Source organism: Zonotrichia albicollis, chromosome 3, assembly GCF_047830755.1.
Source record: "Zonotrichia albicollis isolate bZonAlb1 chromosome 3, bZonAlb1.hap1, whole genome shotgun sequence".
NCBI lineage: Eukaryota > Metazoa > Chordata > Aves > Passeriformes > Passerellidae > Zonotrichia > Zonotrichia albicollis.
Genome location: NC_133821.1, coordinates 98,944,828 through 98,972,131, shown reverse-complemented (window position 1 = coordinate 98,972,131; position 27,304 = coordinate 98,944,828). Strand labels below are relative to the sequence as shown.

The 27,304-nt window shown below is 40.0% G+C and overlaps 1 protein-coding gene across 1 annotated transcript in view; it reads left to right on the top strand.

The window, feature by feature from the left end:
• GCLC (glutamate-cysteine ligase catalytic subunit) overlaps nucleotides 1-27,062 on the top strand; it is a 36,708-nt gene extending 9,646 nt beyond the window's left edge. The window contains exons 2-16 of the mRNA XM_005486000.3: nucleotides 4,661-4,773; nucleotides 5,484-5,666; nucleotides 8,234-8,347; nucleotides 9,082-9,140; nucleotides 9,232-9,368; nucleotides 14,926-15,000; nucleotides 15,858-15,974; nucleotides 16,807-16,945; nucleotides 17,482-17,594; nucleotides 18,268-18,360; nucleotides 19,081-19,185; nucleotides 21,242-21,323; nucleotides 21,424-21,527; nucleotides 21,619-21,739; nucleotides 25,369-27,062. Coding sequence (XP_005486057.2) covers nucleotides 4,661-4,773; nucleotides 5,484-5,666; nucleotides 8,234-8,347; nucleotides 9,082-9,140; nucleotides 9,232-9,368; nucleotides 14,926-15,000; nucleotides 15,858-15,974; nucleotides 16,807-16,945; nucleotides 17,482-17,594; nucleotides 18,268-18,360; nucleotides 19,081-19,185; nucleotides 21,242-21,323; nucleotides 21,424-21,527; nucleotides 21,619-21,739; nucleotides 25,369-25,574 — 1,761 coding nt within the window. The 3' untranslated portion in view covers nucleotides 25,575-27,062. The remainder of the gene's footprint in view (nucleotides 1-4,660; nucleotides 4,774-5,483; nucleotides 5,667-8,233; nucleotides 8,348-9,081; nucleotides 9,141-9,231; nucleotides 9,369-14,925; nucleotides 15,001-15,857; nucleotides 15,975-16,806; nucleotides 16,946-17,481; nucleotides 17,595-18,267; nucleotides 18,361-19,080; nucleotides 19,186-21,241; nucleotides 21,324-21,423; nucleotides 21,528-21,618; nucleotides 21,740-25,368) is intronic.
• The last annotated feature ends 242 nt before the right edge of the window (nucleotides 27,063-27,304 follow it).

Here is a 27,304-nt window from a genome sequence, read left to right as displayed (position 1 = left end):
TTTGGCAAAACTCCCAAGATAAGTAATAAACTAACAAAGCCAACTCAGCAGCTATGTGGAGATCAGTTCAAACTGGGTGGAAGGTAATTCCAACAGGAAGAGATTCTCACCTCTGGTCCGCTGACTTAAGAAACCTACCAACTCAGGAGAAGTACTGAGCATGCAGACTAATTAGCATGAGAAGCAAGAGAATAATTTTACCAACAGAAGGTAGAATTAATAAGTGTGTAACTTGTTGTCAGTGAACTGTGATTTCTTTGCTAAAATGTATAAATGAGATAAAGCTTTGATGATAGGAAAGCTAGTAAGCTTTTGTTGATTATCACCTAGCTCCTTGCTTTGCACAAGTTAGAATAAAGACATATTCAGCCTTAAGTTGAAACATAGGTGTTTCAGATTAGACATTAGAAAAAAAATTTCACCATTAGGGTGGTCAGGCATTGGGATAGGTTATGCAGGGAGGGGTCACCATCCCTGGAGATATTAAAGAGACATCTAGGTCTTGCTTGGTGGCATGGTTTAGTGATGTAGGGCCTACAGTGGCAGTGTTGGGTTGACAGTTGGACTTGCTGATCCTTAAGGTCTCTTCTGATGTTGAAGATCCTGTGATTAAATAGAGGTACCTCATCTTGGTGTGTACATTGGCTGTGCACACAGGGCAACAAACCCACATTTAGGACAACACTGGTGTAGGTGACGACTTCAATCCTCCTTGTGCCTTAGAATTACCCCCTAATGTGTTGTTTTTTGTACACCTTCACTTTTAAGAAACATTGCTTATGCAGAAATAATATGTGTAATTATGGTCAAACAACTCAGGCATTCAAACAATTTCAGACATGCTTACCCATTTCCAGAGAGCTGTCATCTTTCATTTTGCCTCCAGACAAGTCCAGCACAATTGTTTGTCTTAATGAATGGAGAGTGGTTGTGGTTCTCCGCAGTTGAAAGGCCTCAAGGTCTCACTGGTATTTACAGTGGGGATATCAAAGAATTTTCAAAAGCCTGAAATTTTCTTGGTAGCCAGTTGTGAGAAAAGGTCATAGTGAGTGAAGTAGCAGTATTCTGGGTGCTAGCAAGCTAATGGAGCATAGTGTTTCTTGAGAAGATCCTGCAATGGAGGGGAGCAGAGCTGGCATGGAAGTACTCTGTAGATGCAGTTACATTGCAAGTAATTAAGAGGGAGGAAATCTCTAAAGAACAGTTTTTCCTTGTGTTGGCTCATAAGTAGTTCTGATACTCTCAAGTATTTGCTTTAGCTAGGATTGTATTTGCTTTTTTAATGCATGTAACTGTGAACAATAATTTGCTTTAAGCTTGCTCTGTGTCGGAACAGGGTGAGGGCCTGGACTTTTCAGCTTTTGCTTTGCAGTCTTGCTGGCCATACTGTTGTTCCTTTGCCTGGTAAGGTACCACAGCACTTCTGCGAGCCTGGCAGAGCAGGGGTGGTCAGAGGGGTTCATCCACTGAGGTTGTGCAGAGCATTGTCTGTCTGCCTGCAGGGAGGAGCTGGGATGCCACATCTTGTCCTCAGCTGCCTTGCAGCATGTGCCAGCCAGAAGCCAGAGGTGTGTAGGGTTTGCTGCACGATGAGAGCACTGACTGGAAACTTGGGTCCAGAGTGGCCATGACAGGGTGCATTGTCCTCACTGGCTCTAAGCAAGGCTGCTGGTCAGCCATCTGCAGCAGTAGTTTGATCTGATGTGTATTTTGATTCTTGCTAAGGAGCCTAGTTAAAATTATAGAGAAATTATAATTATAATTAAAATTATAGAGTTAAAATTATAGAGAAAAGTGAACTCTAAAGAGCTCAGCAAAATGATGAATTATGGATGTTGGGTGAAGCCCCTCACATTTGGCCTTTGGTCTGAAATCTCTGCCAGGCATGCGGATTCTCTCAGCTTGGCTGCATTTCTCTGAACTTTGTTGTGGATAAAAAACATGTGAGAGTCTGTGAATGGTGACCTGAAGTTGAATGTAAGAATGTGTGAACTCTGAATTTGTTTCTTTCTTTATAGCTGTAGGCTAAATCTTTTGATGAGCCTAAATTATATTCTTTAAGGATGCCCATTCAGTCAGTCCCTCTGTTGTCAAGATACTCTGTGGGTTACTTGGAACTGTTGGCAGCCATCTAAAGTTTTTTCTTTTCTTATTAAAATTAAGGGCAGATCATCTGTGTGTTAAGACAGCTTTGAAGATTTAGTCAGTGTTTCTGGAGGCAAAAGTAATAGTCATTTCTAAAACTAGATGCATAAATGCAATATACGCACTCCTGTACTTGAAATATGAAACACTTTGATTTTTGGGGGGTTTGCCTTCTTGACTTAGTGTTTCTTTACACTTCTGGCTTTTTTTTTTTTTTTTTTTAAACTTGCAATTTGGTTTATAGAGAAATACAGTGTTCTCCCCATCAGCTCATTACAGCTACATTTGGAGAGGGAGTTCTAGAACAGGAGGCTAATAACTGTAGCATACTCATGTATAGGTGGACAAATGTTCAACTTTGGGTGTCTCAACAGCAGCTACAGTTCTGTGCGCTCCCTTCTGCTACCCACTCCCACAAGCAATGTGGGGAAGGCCAGGGATGTGGCGAGCTCGATGCTCATTCGGTGTCCATCTGAATGACTCAGACCTGTGGACTCGCATTCCCCTCTAGATCAGGCCAGCTCCCAGTGAGAATGATAGTTTTACAAAGCAGGAGATGATGGTGAATGTGGTAGGAAACTGGAAGTCCCTATTTCTTTCCAATATTCAAGGTCAAGTGACACTGGAGAGACTGGTGTTGGGCAATAATTAAATCAGTGCTCAACTCTGTTCTGGTTGACTATAAACTGTAGTTATCTCAAGTAGATTATTGTGGCATAATACACACAATTGATAAAATATACCATGCAATAAAGTGCAATCTGCACAGAAGCCAGAAATATTTTTTTTTCTCTAGGAGATTAAGGTTTGATCTTACGAAACATACAGCAAATGTGTATGATTGATGGATGAGTCCCTTCAGATTTTGCCTCTGATCTGATTCTGTAGAATTACAAACACTCTTGGATAGTACTGCTTATGATTTAATCACAAATCCCAAACAAGGATTATATTTTTGTCACAGTAGTAAGCAATAACTCTTCCACGGACACTGAGGCAGCCAAAGAACAGGAAGACCACAAATCTACTTACAGTGTGCTGTAAAACATGGCACAAGTTTCCTGTCTTTTGGCAAGCCGCTCTCCTATTTCATCAGACTTCTGTACAAAATAGAAATTGCCATGAGTTGGTATGCTGCAACTTTAACATGAGCATCTTATGTGAGTCTGAGCTCCTGGGGCTGGAGCAGTCACCTTTGTTAAATACAGAGGGATGTGACTCTAGACAGTGTTGGAAAATGCCACTGAGGAGCACAGTGCACTTCTGACAATTCTAGCTGTGAAATTGCAGTCTGAATTTCTAACTGACTTGATGTTTGAATTAGATGATTTTTGTAGGTCTTGGAGGCAGTGGTTTGAGAGCCTCCAACAAAAGGCACTGCCTGTGACCACTGGTCCATCTGGGGTTTGAAAGCACTGAAAGCATTACCAGTACCTTGGTAATGCATTTCCATACGTTGACTTTTGTTTTTACATGGTAGGCAACACATCACAGCTGGGTGCTGGTTTGTCTTTTACCCTTCCAAAACATTGCCAAGGATCCTCTGACCTAGAGGTGCTAGCAAATGGAGTGTATCCATGGGTATTGAAGGGCTACAAGGTCCAAGCAGCTGTTGGGTTGCTGAGCTGGGTAGCATTCTAGAAGTCTTTATGGGAGCTTTGACAGCCAGGAGATCAGGAAGTTTGAGATGGGGGTGTTCCAGGTTTGGCTACTTTCAAATGATGTCTATTAGAGGAGCATATTCTCTAGTGCTGGGACGCAGCAGTGCTGTCGCAAGTGGCTTGTTGCATCTTGTGTGGGTTGCAGCTTGGAGCAGGGACAGGGGAGAGCTCTGGGGGCAACGTGCACTGCTGGGCAGGAGGAGAAGAAAATGTGGCAGCAAAGCTGAATCAACCAGGGATGAAAACCACTGTGCTGTGCCAAGAGCTGGAGTGTCACAATGACAGGACTGATGCTGTCATCAACAGCTGTGGGCTTTCTGTGCTAGTCTTTAATAGCTCCAAGAAGTGATGGGTGTAAATGGATGTCTTGTAGAATAACTTTGGGGTTTTTTGCTTGTTTGGGGTTTTTTTTGTCAGCAGCAGAGACTGTAACTGATGGGATGACGGTGAAATGTTTGTGGGTTGCATATACCTTGCATGGAGTTTTAATTCCTTCTAGAAATAATTATGAATATTCTGAAATAATTCTGAATAATTCTAGAATTTAATTCTGTCTAGAAATAGTGTGGAGGCAAGTACAAATTTAGAATGTTTTTAATGAAGTGTGTCTAGTTAGAAATGGAGAGAAATAAATTTCAAGGAATTTCAAGTCTTTATTCAAGATGAAATAAGCCTGCGGCCAACTTTGCCAGTACTGCTTACTGTATTTGTAGTTAGTAATGTTTTTGAACCTTTGTAAAGTTGTGTGACATATCTTTTTATTTCACTTGATGCTTAAAATTGCATGCCAATTTGTTTGTGCCTGAAAAAAAACCTTACTTATAATTGTTTATTTTGTTCTTATTATTTACAAGGTGGAATATATGTTGGTAAAATTTGACCATGAAAATAAGAAAGTGCGTTTGTTGCTCCGTGGTGAAGAAGTTCTTCAAACACTGCAAGACAAGGGGGAGAAGGTAAACCCCAAGTGAGTAGCTGTTTCCAGTTTCTTGGTTTTTTTAATCCTCCTGTTACGATGCTGTGCAAAATTTTGTTAACCTGGCTTCACATTCAAGTCTGCTGTTGGTAAAACTGTAAACCACAGATACTGATATTTTCAGATAAATCTAGGGGTCAGGAAGTGAAAGTTTTTGAGCACACTTGCAGGCAGTCCATGCACTTTTTGCTTTGAAATTTCTACAGTTTGAGATAAAGGAGAATGCAATGGTGAGCCCACAGAAGTTGCAGTTTGGGTGCTTGTTTTGTCTTGCTCTGATTTTTTTGTCTGTGTGCATGCAGTAATCCATGTCCCATAAAGTGCATGTGTACTTTATCCTGTATCTCTTGGCTAGAAGTGTAGATATAAGAATGGCAGGGAAGTTTTCCCCTGTCCTCTCCTGTGGAAAGCAGCAGTGATCTGTATTTTCTGGGTCTGGTTAAAACCCCAAGAAACAAAGCTTGAGACAGATGCTAAGGGTGACTGCAATTTGGTACAGGCAAATCCTGCTTACTGTACTACACAGCAGCACTGTTACTGCCAAAGTGCTCTTTGCTTTCTTTTCACCACTTCCTGATGGTGAGGTGCATTGGAAGGTACATTGTGTTCTTCTGCCAAATATTTGGAGACTTTTCTTGCAAGTGGTATTAATTTCTGAAATTCTCACTAATAATTCATCGGTGGCTCTTCTTTCATTACAGTCACCCAACACTCTGGAGACCAGAATATGGAAGTTACATGATTGAAGGAACACCTGGACAGCCATATGGGGGAACCATGTCTGAATTCAACACTGTGCAAGACAACATGAGGAAAAGACGGCAAGAGGCTGCTTCTGTACTTAAAGAAAATGAGGCTGTTTGCACGGTGACATCATTTCCAAGGTGACATGGTTCTTGAAGTGTAATGCCATGTTTCCTGTTCTCCTTATACACTTCTTCTCCTTATTGCATACAGCTAAACTGTTCAATAAATAGGGGAAAATATTATTTGATTAAAGTACTTTGGCTTTTATGTTCCAGTCATGTTTGCTAAAATTTTTATTGCAATGAGACAGGGAAATAAGCATCTTTTAAATTTTTAGGTTGCTTCTAACCTGTGATGATTTTGTATTAGGAGAGAATGCTGAATATTTGTAACATAAAGTGTTAACTCTTAAGTAAAGAGTAGTCTACCACCTTAAGTTGATACAGAAAATTATATAGAAAAGGTTTCTCTTTACCTATTTTGCAAACTGTGTTCTTTATGAGTAGCAGTTTTGCAAAACATGGCCAACATGATCTTTTTTTAATACTACTTTTTCACTAAAGTACATGGAAGCTTCTGGCAGTTTAGGGCACCTGGACTTAGTACTTCTATTACACAATACTCTACTTACTGAATCTAGAAAGGAGAGCATCTCTCCTGGGTTAATAATACCCTTACAGAGGATAGATTTCATCCTTTTTATTGTTGTAAAGGAGTTCTTGAAGAAATTAAATTTAGCATGAACTTCATTATCTAGGAGAAACTGTATTTTGAGACATTCCTTTGAAATACATTCCTAGGCAGAGATTTATTACATTTGTTCTAATTAGCCTGCTCAGTGAAGTGAATGAAGATAGTCATGCTTATGATGGTATAAAAGTTGCTCTGCAGTAGGACAGAAGCAGCTGGCCTTACTGACTAGTTTCACGTGTAATACAGAATGCAATAGCCCAAAATTCTTGCTGAGAGGAGGAACAATACAAAATATGCCTTTGCAGCAGTGGTGCAAAATATCTGCATAATGCCCCACAAATGCTGTTTTAAGAATACTCTTTGACAAAATTTACTTTCCCTTTATTAGAGTTATACTAGATGTAATAAGAGTTTATTTAACGTCCAGTGGTTAAGTAGTTATCAGTAGTTGCAGGTTCCCCTGCAACCTTACAGGTACATTATGTCATTTAATAAGTTTTTCATAGAAATGTTTTGGACCCAGTCATGCAGGGAATACAGGGAGAGGAGTTGTTAATCCCTTTGTAGATACAGATAAATACTTTCTACATCACTGTAGGAGCAGTACTTTGGACTTCACTGAATGCCAGTAAGTAATGAAATGTAGTTTGTTTATGTCTTATGGGTCATTCCAAACATACTTTCATCCCTCAGAGATTGCTCTCCCTAGGCTAGCCTAATTTACTTTATTATTTCTGCCTTTTGCTGTCTTCCCATTCAAGTTCTTGTTGGTTTGACTGGAGTCTTGCTAACACGTATTTCTGAGGTTTCATAGGGTTGAAGGTTTTTGCCACATTGTCTGTACAATAGCATGTATGTATGCCTGTGTGCATCTGGACATGTACACATGTATATTAAAATCTGTGCAATTGAAAAGACAAAATTAGAGTGCTGACAGAAGAAAGGTAAAGAAGGTAGCTTATTCAAATCAAAATAATTGAGTTAAAAGTGAACTATTTGAAAATGCTTAAATATTAAAAAATTATAGCTTAGATACTAAATAGGTGTCCCTAGTTCCTAAATTTGTGAGCCGCCACTGCTGGCCCGGAAAGTTTTCTTTCTTGAGGACTGGAGGGATGCAGTTTACAGTGTAGCACTTAGGTAGGTGATGAAGCTGGCTTTACAAGTTGTAGGACAACTTACTGAAACCAGGAAGAAGAAACAATATTGAACATAAATAATATTCTCAGAAGTGTGTTTCGTGATATTTTGAGTAGTTTGTAATTTTATCAGCTAACTTTTTTTAACTATCCAAATACTAGAGCCTTTCAACATGATCTTTGCCCTTTTTACTGTTCAACATGGAGAAACTAATCTGCTACTTTACCTCAGCCTTGTCAAATGTTCCTTTGTCCCAGCTGTAGTGAGAGCTTATTCTTGTTTCAGGCGACTCTGAAACTTAAAATTGAGTTTCCCAAAGGGGAGGGGTGTATTCTGATTAGCTTGTGTATCTATCAGCATTTTACCCTTAATAGCTACAATTTTTCTTTGCTTATGACTTTCATCTCCTAGAGGTTTTCAGCATTCTAGAAGGGTTATAAGACTTAGGACATGTGTGCCACTTGAAACTACCTCTAATTCTTAGAGTTGGTTTAGCATATCTTTTAGAAGGGGTAGATGGTTAAGAGTAAGGCTGGATAACTTTCTTTGGCAGTCAGCCTGTATCCTCAAGATAAACTTTGAAGCACAGAATGCAGCTGCATGTCAATATTAATAACAAGCACTAACACACTAAAATATACGTGTACCCCACATAGTACTGAAGTTTCCTGCTTCAGCCACTGGGCACGTCCTTGTTTGCTGTCTAATGATAGACTAGTGGGGTTTCTTTTAAACAAAAGGCTGTGTTAACTACTGTGGAAGGTGGTTGTTGGCTGGCTCTCCACTAGAATCCTAATCTCTGATCATCTGACCGTTCTAAATTCACAGTCTGTTTTCATTACAGCTTGGATCTCATTGTTGTGTTACATAGGTTAGGCTGTCCTGGGTTTACACTGCCGGATTGTATGCCAACACCAGTAGAAGGAGGAGCTTCAAAATCGCTCTTTTTTCCAGATGAAGCCATCAATAAACATCCTAGATTTAGGTAAGAATATTTGGAAAATTTGAGAAATCAAATATTTTGTCTCTACCTAAATATCATAGACATATCTGCAAATTCTTTACATTACTGGAATAGAGAGCACTGTGGCTGGTTGCTGCAGATATCAGAAGGACTTGGACAGAAGTGGTTGTGATGACATGTATTTTCTTTTCAAAGTGTGTTAAGAAAATTAATTGTTAAGTTAAAGGAACTTTGTATAATAGTTCACACTGTTATGGGGCAAAAAGTGTTGATTTTGCTCCTGCAAAAGTGTTTCCAGTTTGAAGTCCTGTGCCTAAATGCTTCCATCATGGTTAATCCAGCTCTCCCTAAGGTATGTCACACTGACATCTCTGAACCCAGTAGCTTGCCTTAGTTACTCTGAAATGTACTTCTCACTGTAAAGTGAGACTTCAGCCAATGAAAATCATTGTGTTTTAAAACTGACCATACCTTTTAACTTGGCCTTGTATTCTTCAGGTCTGTCGCCTTTTACTGTTTGTTAGAATAGTACTGTGAAGTCCATCAAAATAAGACTGACTTTACTGAAGAAAAATTCAGTGTTATATCTTTTACAGTCTACCTTAAAACTAGGAGAAGAAGCATCCTGAAGGAGAGTGCTCAAAACAGAAATTTGACATTCCAAAACCCTAAAAATTGTTTAGAAAGTAGGTGCAAAAATATTTACATAAAGAGAAAATTTCATATCATTCAAAAAACTTTTTCTTTTGTTGTAGTACACTGACCAGAAATATTCGACACCGAAGAGGAGAGAAGGTTGTGATAAATGTACCAAGTGAGTAAAATCAGTCTTATCTTTGTTCTTTTTCAAAGTGATTGTTTAGTCTCATGCTCTGGGTTACTGAGTGCCTGTATTTTCCACGCAGTATTTAAAGATAAGAACACACCATCACCTTTCATTGAAACATTTCCTTATGATGATGGAGAAGCAGCAAAGGCAGCTAAGCCAGACTACATATATATGGATGCCATGGGTTTTGGAATGGGAAACTGCTGCCTCCAGGTAAAGTGCATTTGCTTTCAAGATCTTACTACACATTGTCTTCTCTCAACACTTCCCTTTTTAAGATTTGTCTTATGTCTACTTTCACTTTCTTCAACTGATGCATTGTACATCAGTGTGGCAAAAAGGGAGATAAAAGAGCAAGTGGTATATCTAGTATTCTAGTCTTAAAATCCAAATATATTGGGGTTTTTTAGCCAGATTTTGCTAGCAGAGGGGCTGCAGGGGTGGCTGCTCTGAGAAGATGCTTCTCCCATGAGAAGGAAGCTTCTCCCATGTCCAACAGAGCCAATGCCAGCTGGTCCAAGACAGACCCACCATTGGCCAAGGCTGTGCCCACCAGTGACAGTGGTAGCACCTCTGAGGTACATACAGCAAGAAGGAGGGGAAAAACTGTGCAATGACACTGCAGGTGAAGATAGGAATGAGAGTATGTAAGAGGAACAGCTCTGCAGGCACCAAGGTCAGTGAAGAAGCAGGGGGAGGAGGTGTTCAAGGTGACAGACCTGAGATGCCCCCGGAGCCTGCAGTGAAGATCATGGTAATGCAGGAGGTTGGTGTTGGAGCAGAGATCCACCTGCAGCCCCTGGAGGACCCCACACCAAAACAGGTGGATGCACGAAGGAGGCAGGACCTGTCACCCCATGGAGTACCTGTGCTGGAGCACTCAGTTCCTGAAAGACTGGACCCTGTGGAAGGGACCCATGCTGGAGCAGTTAATTAAGTGTAGCCCATGAGAGAGGCTGCTGTGCTTTAACCCCAGACAGCAAATAAGTACCATGCCATTGCTCCCTCCATACACACATATACCCCGTTGGCCCTGGTGGGATGAGGGGCAAATCAGAACAAGACTTGTGGGTCAAGATAAAACCAACATAATAATTGAAATAAAATAAAAAATAATGACAGTGGTAATGAAGAGAAGAGGAGAGGGAATAAAACTTGAGAAGAAAGTGATGCTCAGCAGAACAGTTGCTCACAGCCTGCAGACAAATGCTCAGCCTGTCCCCAAGCAGCAATTGGCCCCTCTCAGCCAACTCCCCAGTTTATGTATTGAGCATGATGCCATATGGTATGGGATGGGCTATCCCTGTGGCCAGCTGTGCTCAGGTTCCAGCTGTGCTCCTTGGTTTCTTGTGCAGCTGCTCACTGGCAGAACATGGGAAACTGAGAAGTCCTGAAGTTAGAATAAGCCCTACTCAGCAAGAACTAAAACATCAGTGTTATCAGCATTATTTCCATACTGAATCTAGAACACAGAACTGTACCCAGCCACTAGGAACAAAAGTAATTATCCCAGCTGATGCCAGGACAAAGACTCATGTTGGAGCAGTGAACATGTTCATTGGAGGACTGTCCCAGGGAAAGGACCCCACACTGAAGCAAGAGTGTGAGGGGAAAGGAGCAGGAGGGGCTGCTTGTTCTCTGCACTGCTGGGAGGGGAAGAAGTAGAGAATATGGGAGTGAAGTGAATTTTAAGATTTAGTTTATATTTCTGGTTGCTCTACTCTGATTTGACTTGTTCTGAATTCAATTAATTTCCCCAAGTTAAGCTGTTTTTCCTGTGACAGTAACTGGTCAATGAGCTCCACCACACCAAATTGTGTCAGTGTTGATCTGCTGGAGGGTAGGAAGACTCTGCAGAGGGACCTGGACAGACTGGATCAATGGGACGAGGCCAGTTGTAGGTGGTTCAGTAAGAGGAAGTGCTGGGTCCTGCACTTTGGCCACCACAAGTCCATGCAGAGCTGCAAGCTGGGGACAGAGTGGCTGGAAAACTGCCTGATGGAAGAGGACCTGGGGGTGCTGGTTGACAGCAGCTGAGCATGAGCCAGTGTGAGCCCAGGTACCCAGGAAGGGCAGTGGCATCCTGGCCTGTTCCAGCAATAGTGTGGCCAGCAGGAGCAGGGCAGGGATTGTCCCCCTGCACTCAGCACTGCTGGGGCCACACCTCCAGTGCTGGGTCCAGCTCTGGGCCATCACTGTGAGAAAGACACTGAGGGGCTGGAGTGAGTCCAGGGAAGGGCAGTGGGGCTGGGGCAGGGTCTGGAGCACAAGGGCTGTGAGGAGCAGCTGAGGGAGCTGGGGCTGTTTAGCCTGGAGAGGAGGAGGCTCAGGAAAGACCTTACCACTGTCTACAAGTGCCTGAAAGGAGACTGTAGCAAGGTTTGGATCAGCCTCCTCTCTCAGGCAACCAGCGCCAGAACAAGAGGAAATGGCTTCAGGCTGCACCTAACGAGGTTCAGATTGGACATCAGGAAGAAATTCCTCACAGGAGTGATTAGATATTGGAATGGGCTGCCCAGGGAGGTGGTGGAGTCACTGGACCTGGAGGTGTTTAAGGAAATACTGGATGTGCACTCAGTGCCATGGTCTAGTTGGCCAGGTGATGTTCAGTCATAGGCTGGACTTGGGGATCTTGGCCAATCTAACTGATTCTGTCTTCTCTCCCTGGCATTACCTTGATCCTTAAGCCTTCTGTTACGCTTTCTCTTCCCTGTCCAGCAAAAGAGGGGAGTGATTAAATGGCTTTAGTGGATATCTGGCATCCAGCCAGGGCCAGTCCAATACACCAGGTTTATTCACTTGCTCTATGGGGTTTTTTTCTGTTAATATTCAAACATAACTGGATGACTTGCTGAGAGAGTTTCTTGAACTGGTCAAGCCTCATTTGATCAAGCACCTGCTCTTGAAACTCCAGCACTTTGAGTGTGAAAGGTCATCCTCTACTCTGCTCATCTTTTAGGCATGACCAAAGGACACTGTGACGATGGAAACTGAGCTGTCTTGTACAAATGGGAGAGGTTTTTCAGTTACTCATTTGGGTGTTTTCCTTCTTCTGCACCCTTAGAACAGCAAAAGCAGGGAGTGGCCAGAGGTTGTAAGAATATTTTTAAAAATAAGTAGCTTTCTGCTTTTGTATAATTTTATTTCATTTACAAACATCATGCTATATAAAATTTCTCATTCTTAAATATTTTTAGCTATCTGCTAAGGAGTTGTCTTCTTACTGCTTGTACCACAAATCTACCAAATCCTGTTCTCTGACTATGTACTGGAAGATGTTCTTGATTCTGTTTTCTCTCATTTGAGCATGCCCACTTTCTATGTTTTTTAGTAATATGCCTGAGATATTCCTGTCTTACAGTATCTTCCCTTTAAATCCAGGTGCTGAATATTAAGAGTGCTTTAATCCTTTTCCTTTTCTGTTTGCTTTAAATGTTTCTCTGATGCTGGGCACTACCACCTTAGGTAATCATGGTGTATTTGACTCTTGATAAAATGTGCCTGTTGCCAACACAGTCTTGGAGCAGAGCTAGGAAGAGGCTGGTGTTAACTCTCTATAGGATTAAAGGAAATCATCTAAGCTCTTCTTGTTTCATGGGAAGGACAGAAAACCTCATAAAAATCACTCCCTTTGAGAAACTACAAAAGCTGTACAAATAAAGTTCTTGACAGGTGCTACATATAGTTTCTTGCCACTAGGGCAAATTAGGGTGAGTCTGATGAGACAGTAAAGTGTACATAATACTGTGTGGTTTTACAAGGTGTTAGTTTGTCATGGTTTGTTTCATACTATCTCTCTTATTTAAGACTAAGAAAATAAATCCTTATTCAGTCATTGTATGAATTTTTAAAACACTATTAAAGGAGCACTATTTTACTATTGCATACTGCTGCATTTTATTATTACATTCTGGTAATAAGTGGCCAAATTCAAATTTGGTAGTCCTGCTATCATCAAAGGGAGAATGAAAAGGCTGGCAGCTGCTTCTCTATCAACTGATAATTCCTGATAACTGACTAGAAGAAAACCTGTATTGCCCACCTATTTTTGCAAGGTAGTTTGTAGTATATATACTTCCTTTCCTGTTTGGGGGGTGGTCTTGTTGGTTTGGTTTGTTTTCTATTTTTTTTGTACTGCACACCAAGCTACAACTTGGTTTGATGCATTTCCAGAGGTAAAAATAATGTCCTGATGAGCTTGGGCTGGGATGGCCTGCGCTGGCAGAGCATGAGCCCTTCTGGAGAAGACAGCCATGCCCTTTTCCTCCCTAGTGGGACATTTGCCTAGAAACCATGTTGAATCTCAGATTTCATGTGGTTTGGAATAAACATAAAAGGAAAAGGGAGGCAAATATCATTGTCTGGGGAAGAGTGTAGGTGTCCTGTGCACCCACCCCCACTCCAAGGCTGGCTCCCTAGTGCTGAGTGTCCAAAATTAATGATGAGAAATCATACTTAGCTGCTTTTCTGCAAGATAATACTTAATCTTGTCTTTTAACCACCTGGGTTTTTGTTTGTTTGCTTGGGGTTTTTTTCTGAAAAAACAAAACAAGCCACTTGGAGGATAGACACAGAAGGAATATTTTCTCCACAGCACAGCTGGTTTCTAATTTGGGATATTTTAATGAATATTGGATGAAGATTTTAAAAGACAAACACAAACAAATCCCATATTTTCCCTATAGCACCATCATCAACACCCCCCAAAAAATCCATCCAGTGAACTCAGGGGTTTTGGAGGGATTTGTTGGTTGGGTTATTTTTTAGTCTTACTTGAGGTGCAGTTTGGTTTAGTGGCAAGCTGAGAAGAAAATTTGTGTTTTGTCATTCTAATTACTATACGTGGAAGAGGAAAGCCTGTGTGCAGCTGGAATTCTTCAGGACAGCAAGCAGAGCTGTTGGTTTAGAGCTGAAGCCTCTTGTATAATGTTTTGATAGCACAGGTGTACATTCCCATCTGTTTTCTTCTGATGTGTGAATACATAAACGGCTAAGACAAAGGGAGTTTTGAGACTGATCACTCTGCATTTTTTAAATTCATAAAGTGTTGGTTTACAAAGTCTAGAGGGCAAGGTCTGCTACTAGAACTGTCTTTGTTTGATGTGCTCTGAGTAAATTTCACCAGAATATTACAAAGGAGTTACCTTTTCCAGTGACCTATCTGTGGTGGGGCTTCCAAAGCATTAATGCCTTCTGCAAATAATATTTCTTTTCTATTTTTTTGCTGGGTTCTAGCCTGTAATACAGAAAAGGCTGGAGTTTTTTTTAAATTAAAGTTACAGTAGACACACAGATACCCTTTTTTTCTCCACAGTTTTTCAGGATCAAAGGCATCTTGAAGTGTTCTTTAAAACAGGATTAGCGTCACATAAAACAAATGTTAAATCTACAATAGAGTCTGACTGTTGTTCTAAGTAGGTTCCTGGCTTACTTCCTGAAGGTGCATTACTCACCCGTGTGTATTCTAGTTGTTAACTCAATTTTCTTTGATTCTGGCAAGTGTTTGTATATTCAGCCTCACCATAGAAGCATTATGGTCTGAATGAACATGGAAATGACATGGAAAGAAGCTTGTAATATAAACACTACTGATAGGTAGGGCAGAAATGTGTCCAAGACTTAGGGGGAAAACCCACACAAAACCAAACAAAAAAACCCTAAAAATTTTAGTATATTAAAAATTTTATTATATAGTTGATTTTAAATCTAGGAAGACTGTGCTTGTTGTATGATGATAGAAATTTGATAGCAACTGTACATCTTCCAACAGGTAACATTTCAGGCTTGCAGCATTTCTGAAGCAAGGTATCTCTATGATCAGCTGGCTACGATTTGTCCCATTGTGGTGAGTAATGGACATCTTTCAGATGAACTCTTCCTTAATAGCAGAAATCACTATATATTTAAAAAATAATACCCAAATTGCAAGCTCACAAATTGGGTATTCAGGGAGAAGACTAGGTTGCCTCATGAGTCGTGTTAACTATTTAATGTGCAAATGACACCACAAAACAGATCATATCTGTTCCTTCTTGGCCCTTGTGTCTATTTTTTCCCCTCTGCTCTCACTCCCACATGCGTGAGACTCTTGTTAAATAGTTTTAGAAATAGATTTGGGCAGATTTCATGAAAGCAAGGCAAGCTTGGTCTTAAAACAATTTTTAATTTTCCAACTGGTGTTGAAAACCCTGTGGTGCTACAGAGGATTTCAGCTTAAGTAATTTAAATTTGTTCCTTTTATAAGCATGTATTTGCTTATAAAGTATTTGTCTGGTCTGAATGATGAGAAGATCCTACTCTGAGTGAGGTATGTTCCAGCTGTGTTACTAAGGTGCCTGGCCAAACAAAAATAAACAAAATAAAATAATTGCCAGGTGAACTTCGGAAGTGAGCAAACAGAATACTTGCTGATTTGTCTCAAAAGTGCTTCTGCCAGTGTCATTTTTGCATTCCTTAAATGCTGATCTGTAAGAGGTGAAACATTTGGAGAGCATCAGAAGCCACTTCAGGAATGCTAACCCTTGACCCAAGGTGTTTTTCGGGGGCAGCAGTTGAGATATTTCTGGTTATTCGGGCTTTGGCTGGATGTCAAACTGAAATATATATACTGCAGCTCCTTCTGGATCCCTTTCCAGTGGGGTTGTGCTTTGCTTCTGGTTCCTTGGCCTGTCCTTTGTTTTGATGTCAGCTGTTCCATTTTAGATGGCGCTGAGTGCTGCGTCTCCATTCTACAGAGGCTACGTGTCTGACATCGACTGTCGCTGGGGCGTGATCTCTGCCTCTGTGGATGACCGAACGCGCGAGGAGCGGGGGCTGGAGGTAAGCCGTGCTCCTCCTAGCAATCTGGGGCTTTTGGGGCAAAACAGTTAAATCTTTAGCAGAGTCTGCTTGTGCTCATCAGAATCCCTAGTGAGGAAGTGTGTTGGTGTTTGTGGTAAATACAGGAGAGATGGTGTAAACACTCGCCTTGGTTGGTCAGGTTGTGTTAACAAATACATACTTTTAATTAGGTATGGAATCCCAGTCTTCCACAGCTAGCTGAAAAGGGCCCCAGTGAGGAAACTTGCTAATTTATGCTTGAGCCCAAAAGGCAAAAGTTGCATTAGATTAAATAGTGGGTGCTGTTGAGTAGTATAAACTAGAACTAAATCAATAGAGCCAGGTACAGAACTTGTAGAATTTCTCGAAGCAGGAATTTCCGTTCAATGCACTTACACAATAACATAAAATTAATAATTTTTTAAATTTACTTGATATATTTAATTTAATTTAATTTTCTTGAACTACCTATTTTAAGGGCATTTCTAACAGTGTGCACATAGTGAAACTGTTGGTATTTGTTTAATGCTTTCCAGGTGCTTGGGGTAATGTCATATTACATCAGGAAAACATTTCTACATCTAGAGAATTCTAGTAAATGTGTGATTACTGATTTTTTTGCTCAGATATATATGTCTGCAAACAAAATAGTCATAATTCCAGAATCACTTTATATTGAGCCTATTTAAGACCCGTGCTTTTAATAATTTTAATTGAGGTTGTAGGGTTTTTTAAATAGGATAGTAATTCTCAACTTAAGTGTCATTAGTGAGCAAAACTTAGGTAACATTGTTAACAAGCTGTTAAAATATTGTATTCTTAAATTATATAGCCACTGAAGAACAACCATTATAGAATCAGTAAATCCAGATATGATTCCATAGACAGTTATCTATCTGAATGTGGTGAGAAATACAATGACATTGATTTGACAATAGACAAAGATATCTACGAGCACCTAATAAAGGAAGGTAAGTGTTTGCTTCATTATGAGCAGGTTAAGAATTATGTTTGCAGTATGTGGGGATATATTGTGGTGTTTGTTGTTGTTTGTTACAAACATTGTGCGGCCCTCAGAGTGATTTCCTACTCAGGAAGTATCTGTGCAGAGTGGTCTTGAGAGTTTTTTAAAAAGATTCATTTGTAACAGAAACTGTCCCTAATGCATCAAACTGAGTTTCTCAAGCTGGAATTAATGGTTTATTTTTATGGAGAAAGCCAAACTGCTTTAGGAAACATGGCACAGAATGCATCAGAAAACAGGAAGAATATCAGCTACACCAATACTCAGCTGCCATTTCCAAACAAGAATCTGTTTGGTTCGGGGGTTTTGCTGTTTTTAATCATTTCCTTCCTTCCTGAAGTCATGACTTAAACAGGATGTGGTGGGCTGAGGTAGCACTTCAGTGTTAGATGCTTTCAGTCTTGTTAAAAAAATTGTTAAAAAAATATTTCTAGAGCCTGTTTTGATGTGTATGAATTGTTTGTTTGAATTTTCATTTTGTAGGTATTGACCACCTTTTGGCACAGCATATTGCACACTTGTTCATTCGAGACCCATTGACTTTGTTTGAGGAGAAAATACATCTAGATGATGCAAATGAATCCGACCATTTTGAGGTTATGTCTAATTTAGAGGAATTTACTAAATATATATCTATATAATTGCTTATCTTCATGATAGTGAATTGGAGGATGGCTGTATTAGCTAAGAATTTTTCAATAATTTTTCACTTCAGGTAGTTTTTTGGCATATGACTTTGCAGTTATAAGCACATTCATTTATTCATTTTATCTTTTATTTAGAAGGTGATGGCTTATACTTTAAACTAAATAAAATACGAAGGGCCTAAATTATAGCTATGTATATAAATGTAAAGGGGAACTGTCAATTTTTAAGGCTTCCTGAAACCTGGTTTGTTTTTTATTTATGTAGAAATCTCTCTTTTACAGCTTTATGAGGTAATAGCTGTGGTAAAATTAGGCCTTTTTTGTTCAGGATGTGTCAGCCCCTCATGAAAAAATAAAGTCAGCTGCATGCCAGTCCCTTAGTATCTTGTGCATAATACTCAGCCAAAACAGCATGAGAAAGTACAACATATCTGCTCCTACGCTGGGTAGTTGTACTGTGGGCTTTAGGAAATTACAGCACTTACTTTGGAACCATTTCTCCAAACTGCTACACTGTTCCACAGAAAACACTAGGACTCTAGTTATCTGCTTATTTTTCTTCAATTATATTATAGAATGATGTGCATCTTGATTGTGACAGATTATTTCATGTGCTTTGCAGAATATTCAGTCTACAAACTGGCAGACAATGAGGTTTAAGCCACCACCTCCAAATTCAGATATTGGATGGAGAGTGGAATTCAGACCTATGGAGGTAAGGAAGACATTAGTATGTACAAAAGCACATTTCCTTTTAAGTGGAAAAGTACCAGGCATTCTGCCATCCAGTATCAAACTCCTATTACTTGTGCTGTGTTTTCTCCCCTTTGATTTGCTGGATGCAAGTGAAGTGGACAGCAGTATTTAATCAGACATGGACTGTGGGAATGTAACTGACAGGAGAATCCACTGCAGTACATCAACGCATGCTAATGGATTTGGGGTGATGGGGAAAGGAATTAGGCTTGTATTAAAGCAGCAGCAAACAAAGCCCCATTTAGCTTTTAGAGACTGTATTTCTCTAGTACATTTCCTGGTACTGAACAATTTCACTGTCACAGTTTTGTTTTTTTTCACAAAGTCCTTTTATTCTATAGTAGTCTGTTTCTAAGCTCTCTGAATTTAATCCTTTTAGAGTGGAAATTTAAATGCTACTATACTTCTGTAATTAGAGAGCCTGAAGGTGCAGGTTATTAGTCTTTTGAAACACAAGTGTGCTTTGCATGGAATTGCAGGGTTGAGTTTGTTGCAGCCTGTGTGTGCTTTGTGCGCTGGAAGTCAGTGCTGGTGGTTGTGTGTGGGGGTCAGCCCTCGGCGAGGGCAGCGTGTGTGAGCTCGAGTGCCAGCATGAGCTCCTGAATCAAACTGTCCTCGCTGGCCTTGCATGGGTGTGTTCCCCCCAAAGTAATAGAATCTCTGCTCCTCTCATGTCTAGGTCCAGTTAACAGACTTTGAAAACTCTGCTTATGTTGTGTTTGTGGTATTGCTAACCAGAGTGATTCTGTCATATAAACTGGATTTTCTCATTCCTTTGTCCAAGGTAGGTGTGAAAGATCAGATCTGTTAGAGCTAAATGTAAGGCATCAAGTCTGATTTTTATCCCCTGCAAGCTAGGAAATAATACTTGTCCACTTACAGAACAGTCATTTTTATCTTCCAGTCAGTTTTCATCTCTACCAGTACTTTGGATTAATTTAAACTCTACACTATTAAACAAATATTTTACTGCTGTCTCATGGAATTAAACATAAACAAACGCTGCAGGAATTTCTGTGATGCCTAGCACTGAACTGCTGCAGAAATGTTGAGAAATAGCATTGTCACAAGGGGGAAAAGGGTATGTTTCCTCCATTTTACATGCAGGGGAGAAATATGTGGAACTCAAAAACTTTAGGCTTACTAAACATTAATGTTGCCTGTGTCTCATGCTCTTATTCTGTGTTTTGTTTATACGTAGTGGGGAGGGAAAGGGGGAGTTCAGCATTCTTAGTGTTACACAGTACTTGAGTGGAAACAAACACTGCTGATTCTGGTCACAGCTGTGGCTTGCCTTTAGACAGACAAGCCATGCAAAATGTACTTTTTTCTTTAATCTTGCCCTCACAATTGCTGAACTGTTTTGTGTGAAACTGTCCTTGCATGTTCTTTTTCTGAGGCACATGACCAAAAAATGTCGTTTTAGATGGATATTCCTGTGATGTTATAGGTAGCTTTAAAAAAGATCTTATAGGGCAGAAGGCTTTTGACACTATACTGGAAAATCCTGCATAGCCACAGTATCCTGTGGCTTTTCATAGAGTTTTTTTAATTAAAATGGAGAAAAATATTGAAGTCATAAATTTACAGTAATCATACCTTCATACATGGTATGATTTGGTATGACTTCTAAAAGGAGATGTCAGGGAGTTCAGACTCCATGAATAATGCAGCAATTTAGCAGTTAGATTACATAATTACATTGTTATTTGAGTGTCTCAAAAGCACAAAAATTTTAACTACCAGTTAAGAGTGAATAAGAGATCAGGTGCTGAAAGAACCTGAACAGAATTGCAGGGCTGGGGGGCTTAAAATTGCTTAAGCTTGCCAAGCAATTTGGCAGGTAATGCAACACAGAATTGCACAACCATTGGTAAGCCTGCCTCTTTCACATAAAATAATAGGGGGTTATGGGGCTAATCTCACACTAATCTTGGCTGTCTGATTGAATGTGGTTGAACACTCATCAGCTGGGACTGGAGTTCTTTCAAACTTTCAAAACAACCTGTTGTGAAAATAGGTTTCATAATATAAAGTGAATTGAAAACAAAGGTGTGGAAGGTAAGAAGTAAGTGAAGCTTTTGCATAGCCTTTAGTTAAATATCAGACAAAGAATTCAGAGAAATATCCCTTTTTCTGAAGACAATATGGTAAAGCTAATGTCCAAAAGCTGTATGATGTTAATTACCAAAGAACTTGGGCAAAATTTTCCATCCAGAAAGACAGAGCAATGCTTATGTCAGAGCAAACATAGTTTTGGGGACTTTTGAGAAGCCTGAAATTTAGAACTTTTTTTGCTGGCAATCTAAGTTTAAATACCTAACATGTTTGGAATGGAATAGATACAGTTCTCGTGCAAACTTACTTGAATGCTGTTTCTGAACATTTGTTTAATACAGTGATAATTCTTCTAAAGACAGTGGTGATTTTGTTAATAAAAGCAGGAAATTATGGCTAGGGAAATTGAAATTTTCTTCTTCCGTACTTATTTAAATTGCATCTAAATATGCAAAGAAGTCTGCCAGAAGGGATATAACCTGTTAATTGTAACTGTTCCTATGTTTTCATCCAAACTGAAATTAGCATAACATGTTCTAACACAATACCCTTACCTATTCTGCTGGAGACCCAGTTTAATAAAATGTCATCTATTGGTGGGTTTGTTCTGGACACTGAAGAATGAAATAAAACTTAGCTTCACAGCTTGACCTTGTGTGATGTAGTAGTAAGAAATATAGTAGATATTTCAACTTACGAAACACAAATGTGACGTTTTGGTAGAATCCTACTTTTCTAAAGTATCACAGCACAGATCTCTGAAATATTTTTTTTTTTGCCAGGTGGATGAAAACATGAAGGTGGCCCAGAAAAGAGATGCTGTACGACAGGGAATGTTTTACTTCAGAAAAGATATCTGCAAAGGTATCACATCAAGAGTAATCTGACTAACATTGTTGTGGATGTTTAGCACATGTCTTGCCTTTTTTACCATTTTTTTCCTTTCCCTTTGTCACACGTGAAGGTGGAAATGTTGTTTTGGATGGATGTGGCTCTGCACAGAATGGGACAAGCACTGATGCAGAAGAGTACACCTTAATGAGCATTGACACAATTATCAATGGGAAGGTAATAGCCTCTTCTACCTGGAACACTTCCTATTCTACCCTTCCAGAAACAGACTGAGTGTGTTTTATGCTGATTCTGTTCTCTTACACAGGAAGGAGTCTTTCCAGGTTTGATCCCAATTTTGAATTCATATCTTGAAAACATGGAAGTGGATGTGGATACAAGATGCAGCATCCTAAACTACCTGAAGCTAATAAAAAAGAGAGCCTCTGGTATGTTTCATATTTTTGGACATTGACTTTCTTGGCATTTTTCTACTTTTAATTGGATAAGACTGATGGGACCTGTGGATGTCTTGTTAGCTGTTAAATCATTAGAGCAAAGGACTCGAGTGTGTTCTCTAGCTTAAATCTTGTCCTATCTATTTTTGATCTGTAGTGTTTAGTGATCCATTTTAGAACTTAAATTCAGAGTAACTGATAGAGTAACAATCATGGTTTAGAGGATAGTACATACCCAGTCCTCGATTTTGCTTTTCAACACCATTTACTGCTGTTTTGCCACTGTATCGTCTGTCCACTTTGTAGTAGTTTAAACATACACCAGTCCACTTTCCTTGTCACTTGAGTGTTGTAAGAGTATTTGAGGCTGGGTCTGTAGCTTGCCTGATACTACTGGTGTGACTCCAAAGCATTCATAAGTGTTAAACTCAGGTCTGCTAGACCATGGGACCTAGACTTTAGTGATAAGAAGGTCCTTCTGTTAGCAGCAGAACTCCTTCAAGGGGGAGCAGAGCAAGCTCTTCCACAGTCATTCTCACGTTGCAATGTTTTTCAAGACAGGTGTATAATGACTGTTTATGTATCTTCATAAAATGCAGCAGTATAATAAGTAAAAGATGCAGGCTAAACTTAATTCAGAAATGTGTGCTTAGCTCAGTCTGTGTCAACTTTTTAACTTTTTTTGTGTAAATCACTTGTATAACTGCATTGATGAAAATTTAACTAGATGGTTAATTTTAGCCTCCTAAGTCAAGAATGATTTTCTCTTAGGCCTCCCCCCCCGCCCCAAGTTTTAAACTAAAGTGCTGCATTCCTCTTTAATTCCTGAAAATTGCTGTAGAAGCTTCTAGGTAAAGACCTTTCCAAAGCTGAGGTGGAAATCAGGATTTTGTCTTATCTGGTAATTCACTACATTAACAGTTCTTCAGAACGGTAACATGTTTTTAAACGTTCCCTTGTCTGTTGTTTGGGGTTTTTTCCTTCAGAAAAATGGTCTTGAGAAAATAAGGAATCCATAACTGTAGCAGGCCTTTTCCCTAAGGCCTAGTGACCAGCTGCAGGTGTTCCCCACCAAAGAAAAGCTTTGCTGCCTGGTGCAAAGTTGCAGTCATTGCAAAAGTCAGCTCCTGTATTTACAGACCTAAAAGCTGTGAGCGTGAGGTAGATAAGAATGTAGGGTTTATAGTTCAGGTCTTACAAACTGAAATTACTTTTAAATGAAGCTTCTTAAGAACTAGAATTTACAGAATAAAAAAGCATTAGGTATTGTATTACTGTGCCACAGTGTTTCTCAGGTGTGAGCTTTGGATTATTCCAGTTTACTCTTGATCTTAAATCAAATGTTCCTTATCCACAGCCTGTTTAGTATGAGTCACATCCACAAAGAGTGGCCATTTTTCAGATTTCTCAAATGGTGAGAAAGTACACAGCACTCATGAATTAAGATCGCTGACACCTTAGCTGCTGTGGCTGTAACCTTGCCCTGGCATAATTCATTTGAGCCTCAGTCACCTCCTCTCCTGCAGCACAGCAGGGCTTACCCTCCTGGCCTCGTATCGCTGGTGTGTGACTGCCACCACTCAGTGAGACTGCAGATTGCTAGGCAGGCAGCAGCTCTGACCACCACCAGTTATTAATGCAAGCAGTACTGAGGTAGCACAATCGAGTGGTCCTTGTCCTGGTGTGCTCTCCTGGCTGCCTGCAGTGCAGTAATCACAGAGCTTGATGAGCCTTCACAGCTGTGCTTTCCATGATCTTTGCCTTACCTTTCTTGAAGTAGTTACACTTTTGCTCCCCCTAAAGTCATATAATAAGAAATTACACGGTTCTGTGGTATGCTTTTTGAAAAAATTAATTCTCTAGTTTTTCTCATTTAAATGCTCTTCACAGTTATTCCATGATACACCTTCTAGTTCCTGTGTTGTAGGATCATGTTTATCGACTCACTTGTCATCAGCATTCATAATTGTGTGGACCTCTCCAGTATATTGTTGCTCCTGAACGTACAACTCCCTTTGCCCCTCCTTGCTGGAAAGTGTCTCACACCTTTTGGCAGTCAGTGATGCCATACTGTACTGGCACAGTGTGGCACTCCTGAGAGCTGCAGGCTGTGCTCCCAGTGCGGGTGTGCAGGGCACGGCGGGGCCGGGATGGGAAGTGCCGGGCTGCCTGGCCACTAGGGGTCCGTGTTGCTGTGCTGGAGCCTGCTCCTGCAGCGCTGCGCCTGCACGGCTTGCACTGCAAACATGTCTGTTCCTGAGCTGCACTGCAAGCCTGTCTGTTCCTGAGCTGCACTCCTGCTTGCACTGCAAACCTGTCTGTTCCTGAGCTTCACTCTACTCAGCTCCTGCCTCCACTGACTTTCTTGCAGGCTCCCTGCTTCTCTTTGGTGTCAGAAAGTTTGCATGTTGAGTTTTAGTGCCTTCAATAAATAAAGCCTCTTGAGTAATTTTTTTCCCGCCCTCTTATGTAGAAGTGTAAATCTTGCCTCATTCCTTGAAAACATTACCTCTGGTTTTTGGAAGCACATTTTGATTTCTAGTAACCTTTTTCATTCTGCTTTTTTTTCCGATACTTTCTGCAGTTTTTCTGATTTGTCTTCATGTACATCTGTTCAAAACCACTGCTAGGATATTTTTAGTGTTGGATTCTTTTTACTTTTTACTTGTGTGTTCCTTCATGCTTTCTCTAACTTGATTCCTCTTGCTTTATTATAATATTCTTAAACCGAAGACTTCTGTAGTGGAAGCCATTGACTCTTCCCAGTCTCACAGTGAAGGTGATGCTCTGGTAGCTAGCCATGAAAGTTTTTCTAGGCTCTTTGAGCATCCCATCAGCCCATCTTAATGTCTTAAAACAGTCAGAATTACCTTAAACTTGTATTAGTTAAGGTTTGCTTGCATGTGCTGCATTCAGGAGCAAGAGTCAGCAGCCTGGACTCCAGTGTCCAGCCAGCCCCCAGCTGCAGCTTTATGGGGCTGCTAGTCTCCTGCAAGTGGTGTGTGTCGTTCAGTGACCTTTTACAGAGGTGCTGGGGACCCTTAGGTACCTGCTGACCGACCCAAGAACTGTGGAGTGAAGCAGAGGCACTGTGTACAAACCAGAAGTTGGTATAATTGGGAACCAGCCTGTTTTTTGCTAGAGTAGCTGCCAGAGGAAGAGTAATAAGCCAGGGTTGACTGACCAAAACTAGCAGGTCAGTTGGATGGATCAACTACAAACTTATTCTATATAAATGTAGTAGTGCAGGGGAGTCTGTTGATTCATCTCAGCCAGATTCTCTGTTAAATTAAATGTTTAAGACCTTTTGCTGTACAGTCTGTTGGTAGCACCTGTTCTAGTTCAGGTTCTACTTCTCTCTGCATTGTGTCATTGGAACATCTGAAAGTTGGAAAACTGTACCAGATAAGTGTCTTTTAGACCATCAGGGAAAAGTCAAGCTTAATTGTCAATTAAATGGCCTGCCATTTAGCCATATTTGAAAACCAAAAAGTATAGGAATGTGTTTCTCATGAAAGCATGGGCTACTCAGTAATTGTGTATATAGTGCACAGAACTCTAGGTGTTCTACTGCTAAATTAGATGTATAAAGTGTGAAATTTAATTGCTCTTGCCCGCAGGAGAGTTAATGACAGTGGCTCGATGGATGAGGGAATTCATCGCGCAGCATCCAGACTACAAGCAAGACAGTGTGATAACTGATGAAATTAATTACAGCCTTATGTGGAAATGCAACCAAATTGCTCAAGGCCAGGCAGAGTGTCCTGAACTACTGGGGGTAGGATTTAATAAGAAACAAAGTGGAAATAAAACTGACTCTTTGTAATGAATGAATTAATGCTTCTTAAGTAATAAAAAGATTAAGCCTTTTAGCAAAGCACTAGCAAAGATACTGTGAATCTGGTACAGTTTCATGGTGTGAAGACCAAAACAGGGATACTGCACTATAAAATGGGCCAATCTGCCTAAATATTCATTTAAGGCATCCTAAAATAGGCATATTCTTATTGTTAAGGTTTATACAATATACATGTAAATAGTAAAATATTTTTATGATTAACATCAATGTATTTTAATAACATTGTAACTAAGGTTATTGTGAATTAACTTGTAACTTTTTTATGCTTAATATAGAAAGAAAAATTGTCATGAACAGCTTTGTAAATGTAATGGTACTTGTATATTATATGCATTCCAGTTACTGAATGTTTACTGTAATTTTTTTAACCTGGAATGTGCTAAGTAATTTACCTTATTGTGTAAGAAAAAAAATCCTTCTGGATCTACCTGAATCGCAGATACTTCTTCCTTCCATTGGGTTTTGAAAGTATGTAAGAACAGACAAATATATGTGCATCCGAGCTGTTAAACTTACAGTAGTTTCTCAGTTGCCACAAGACCTTCATCCATTTGTAAACTGTAAAACTCAGAGGAGCAGATCTGTCTTTATTCAGATAATGCAAGTCAGCCTGCCTGCAGATGCAGTTATTTTCTTCCCCTCTGAAATAAGCTGCATGCTGTCTCAGTTCAGAAAATCTGCCCGATGATTTCACAAAAAAGTAATAACGGGAGATGTGTGGAAAGGGAGAAGGAAATGAAAGCTGGACATACAGCCCTCCTCACAGAGGAACCAGAGACACCTGCTCTGGGCTCCAGCCTGCTTAACTGCTCTTCTCCCACACTGCTGCTGCTGCTCCCATAGTCAGCAATGAGTGCAGCACAAAACCAAACTTCTGTCCATTCTTCCTGAAGGTTGAGTTTCTCATTTTGTTAATTATAAATATTTTTGTCAGCACATTTATTTTCTCTAAGGTAATTCATGTAGGTGGCTGGGATTACCTACATAGCTGTAGTTATGGACAATTTAATCCCCTCTAGAAAACAGTTGAAAGAGAAATTTTGGAATGCACTAATCCTTTGAATTGGAAGCTGGTGCTGGGAGTGACTGTAATCTATTTCAATTCAGCCATTGCATCTGTAAATAAAGCAAAGTTACGGGGCCTTTTTGATTTAGCTTCTTAACTGATTTCTAAAAGTGAATTGCATTAGGGGTAGAAGATGCAAAGCTTATGGAAGCATATTAAAATCTCTAAGATCTAATGATTTTTTTAAAAGAACTAATGGAGAAACTGCAGTGAGAGGTACACCAAGAAGCTTTTATGTACTGAATTACACTTCATTCTGTGTTCACAGGTGTGCTTTAGAGAATAAAAAGAATACTTTTTCTCTGCAGTGGTGAATTTGTTTTAATTAAGATGTAGGCATATGCTAATTTAGTTTCTGTAACAAGGAAATAAAAATAAAATTTGCAGTATTTGTTGGTCACTTGCATGACTTGAACCCACATTTTTAGATTCAAAAAGGAGGAGTTGCATACCTGGCAGGTACAAACCAGACTTACTTTGTTCACAGTGGAGCTGCTCAGGACTCAGACAAATGGTCTGACACTCCTACAGCAAAGAAGTCCTTGCTATTGTTAAAACTGTAGCATCTGTCTGATTACATAGCATGAGCCACTATGCTTGGAAAACCCTTAAAAATAGTTAAAATGCTTTT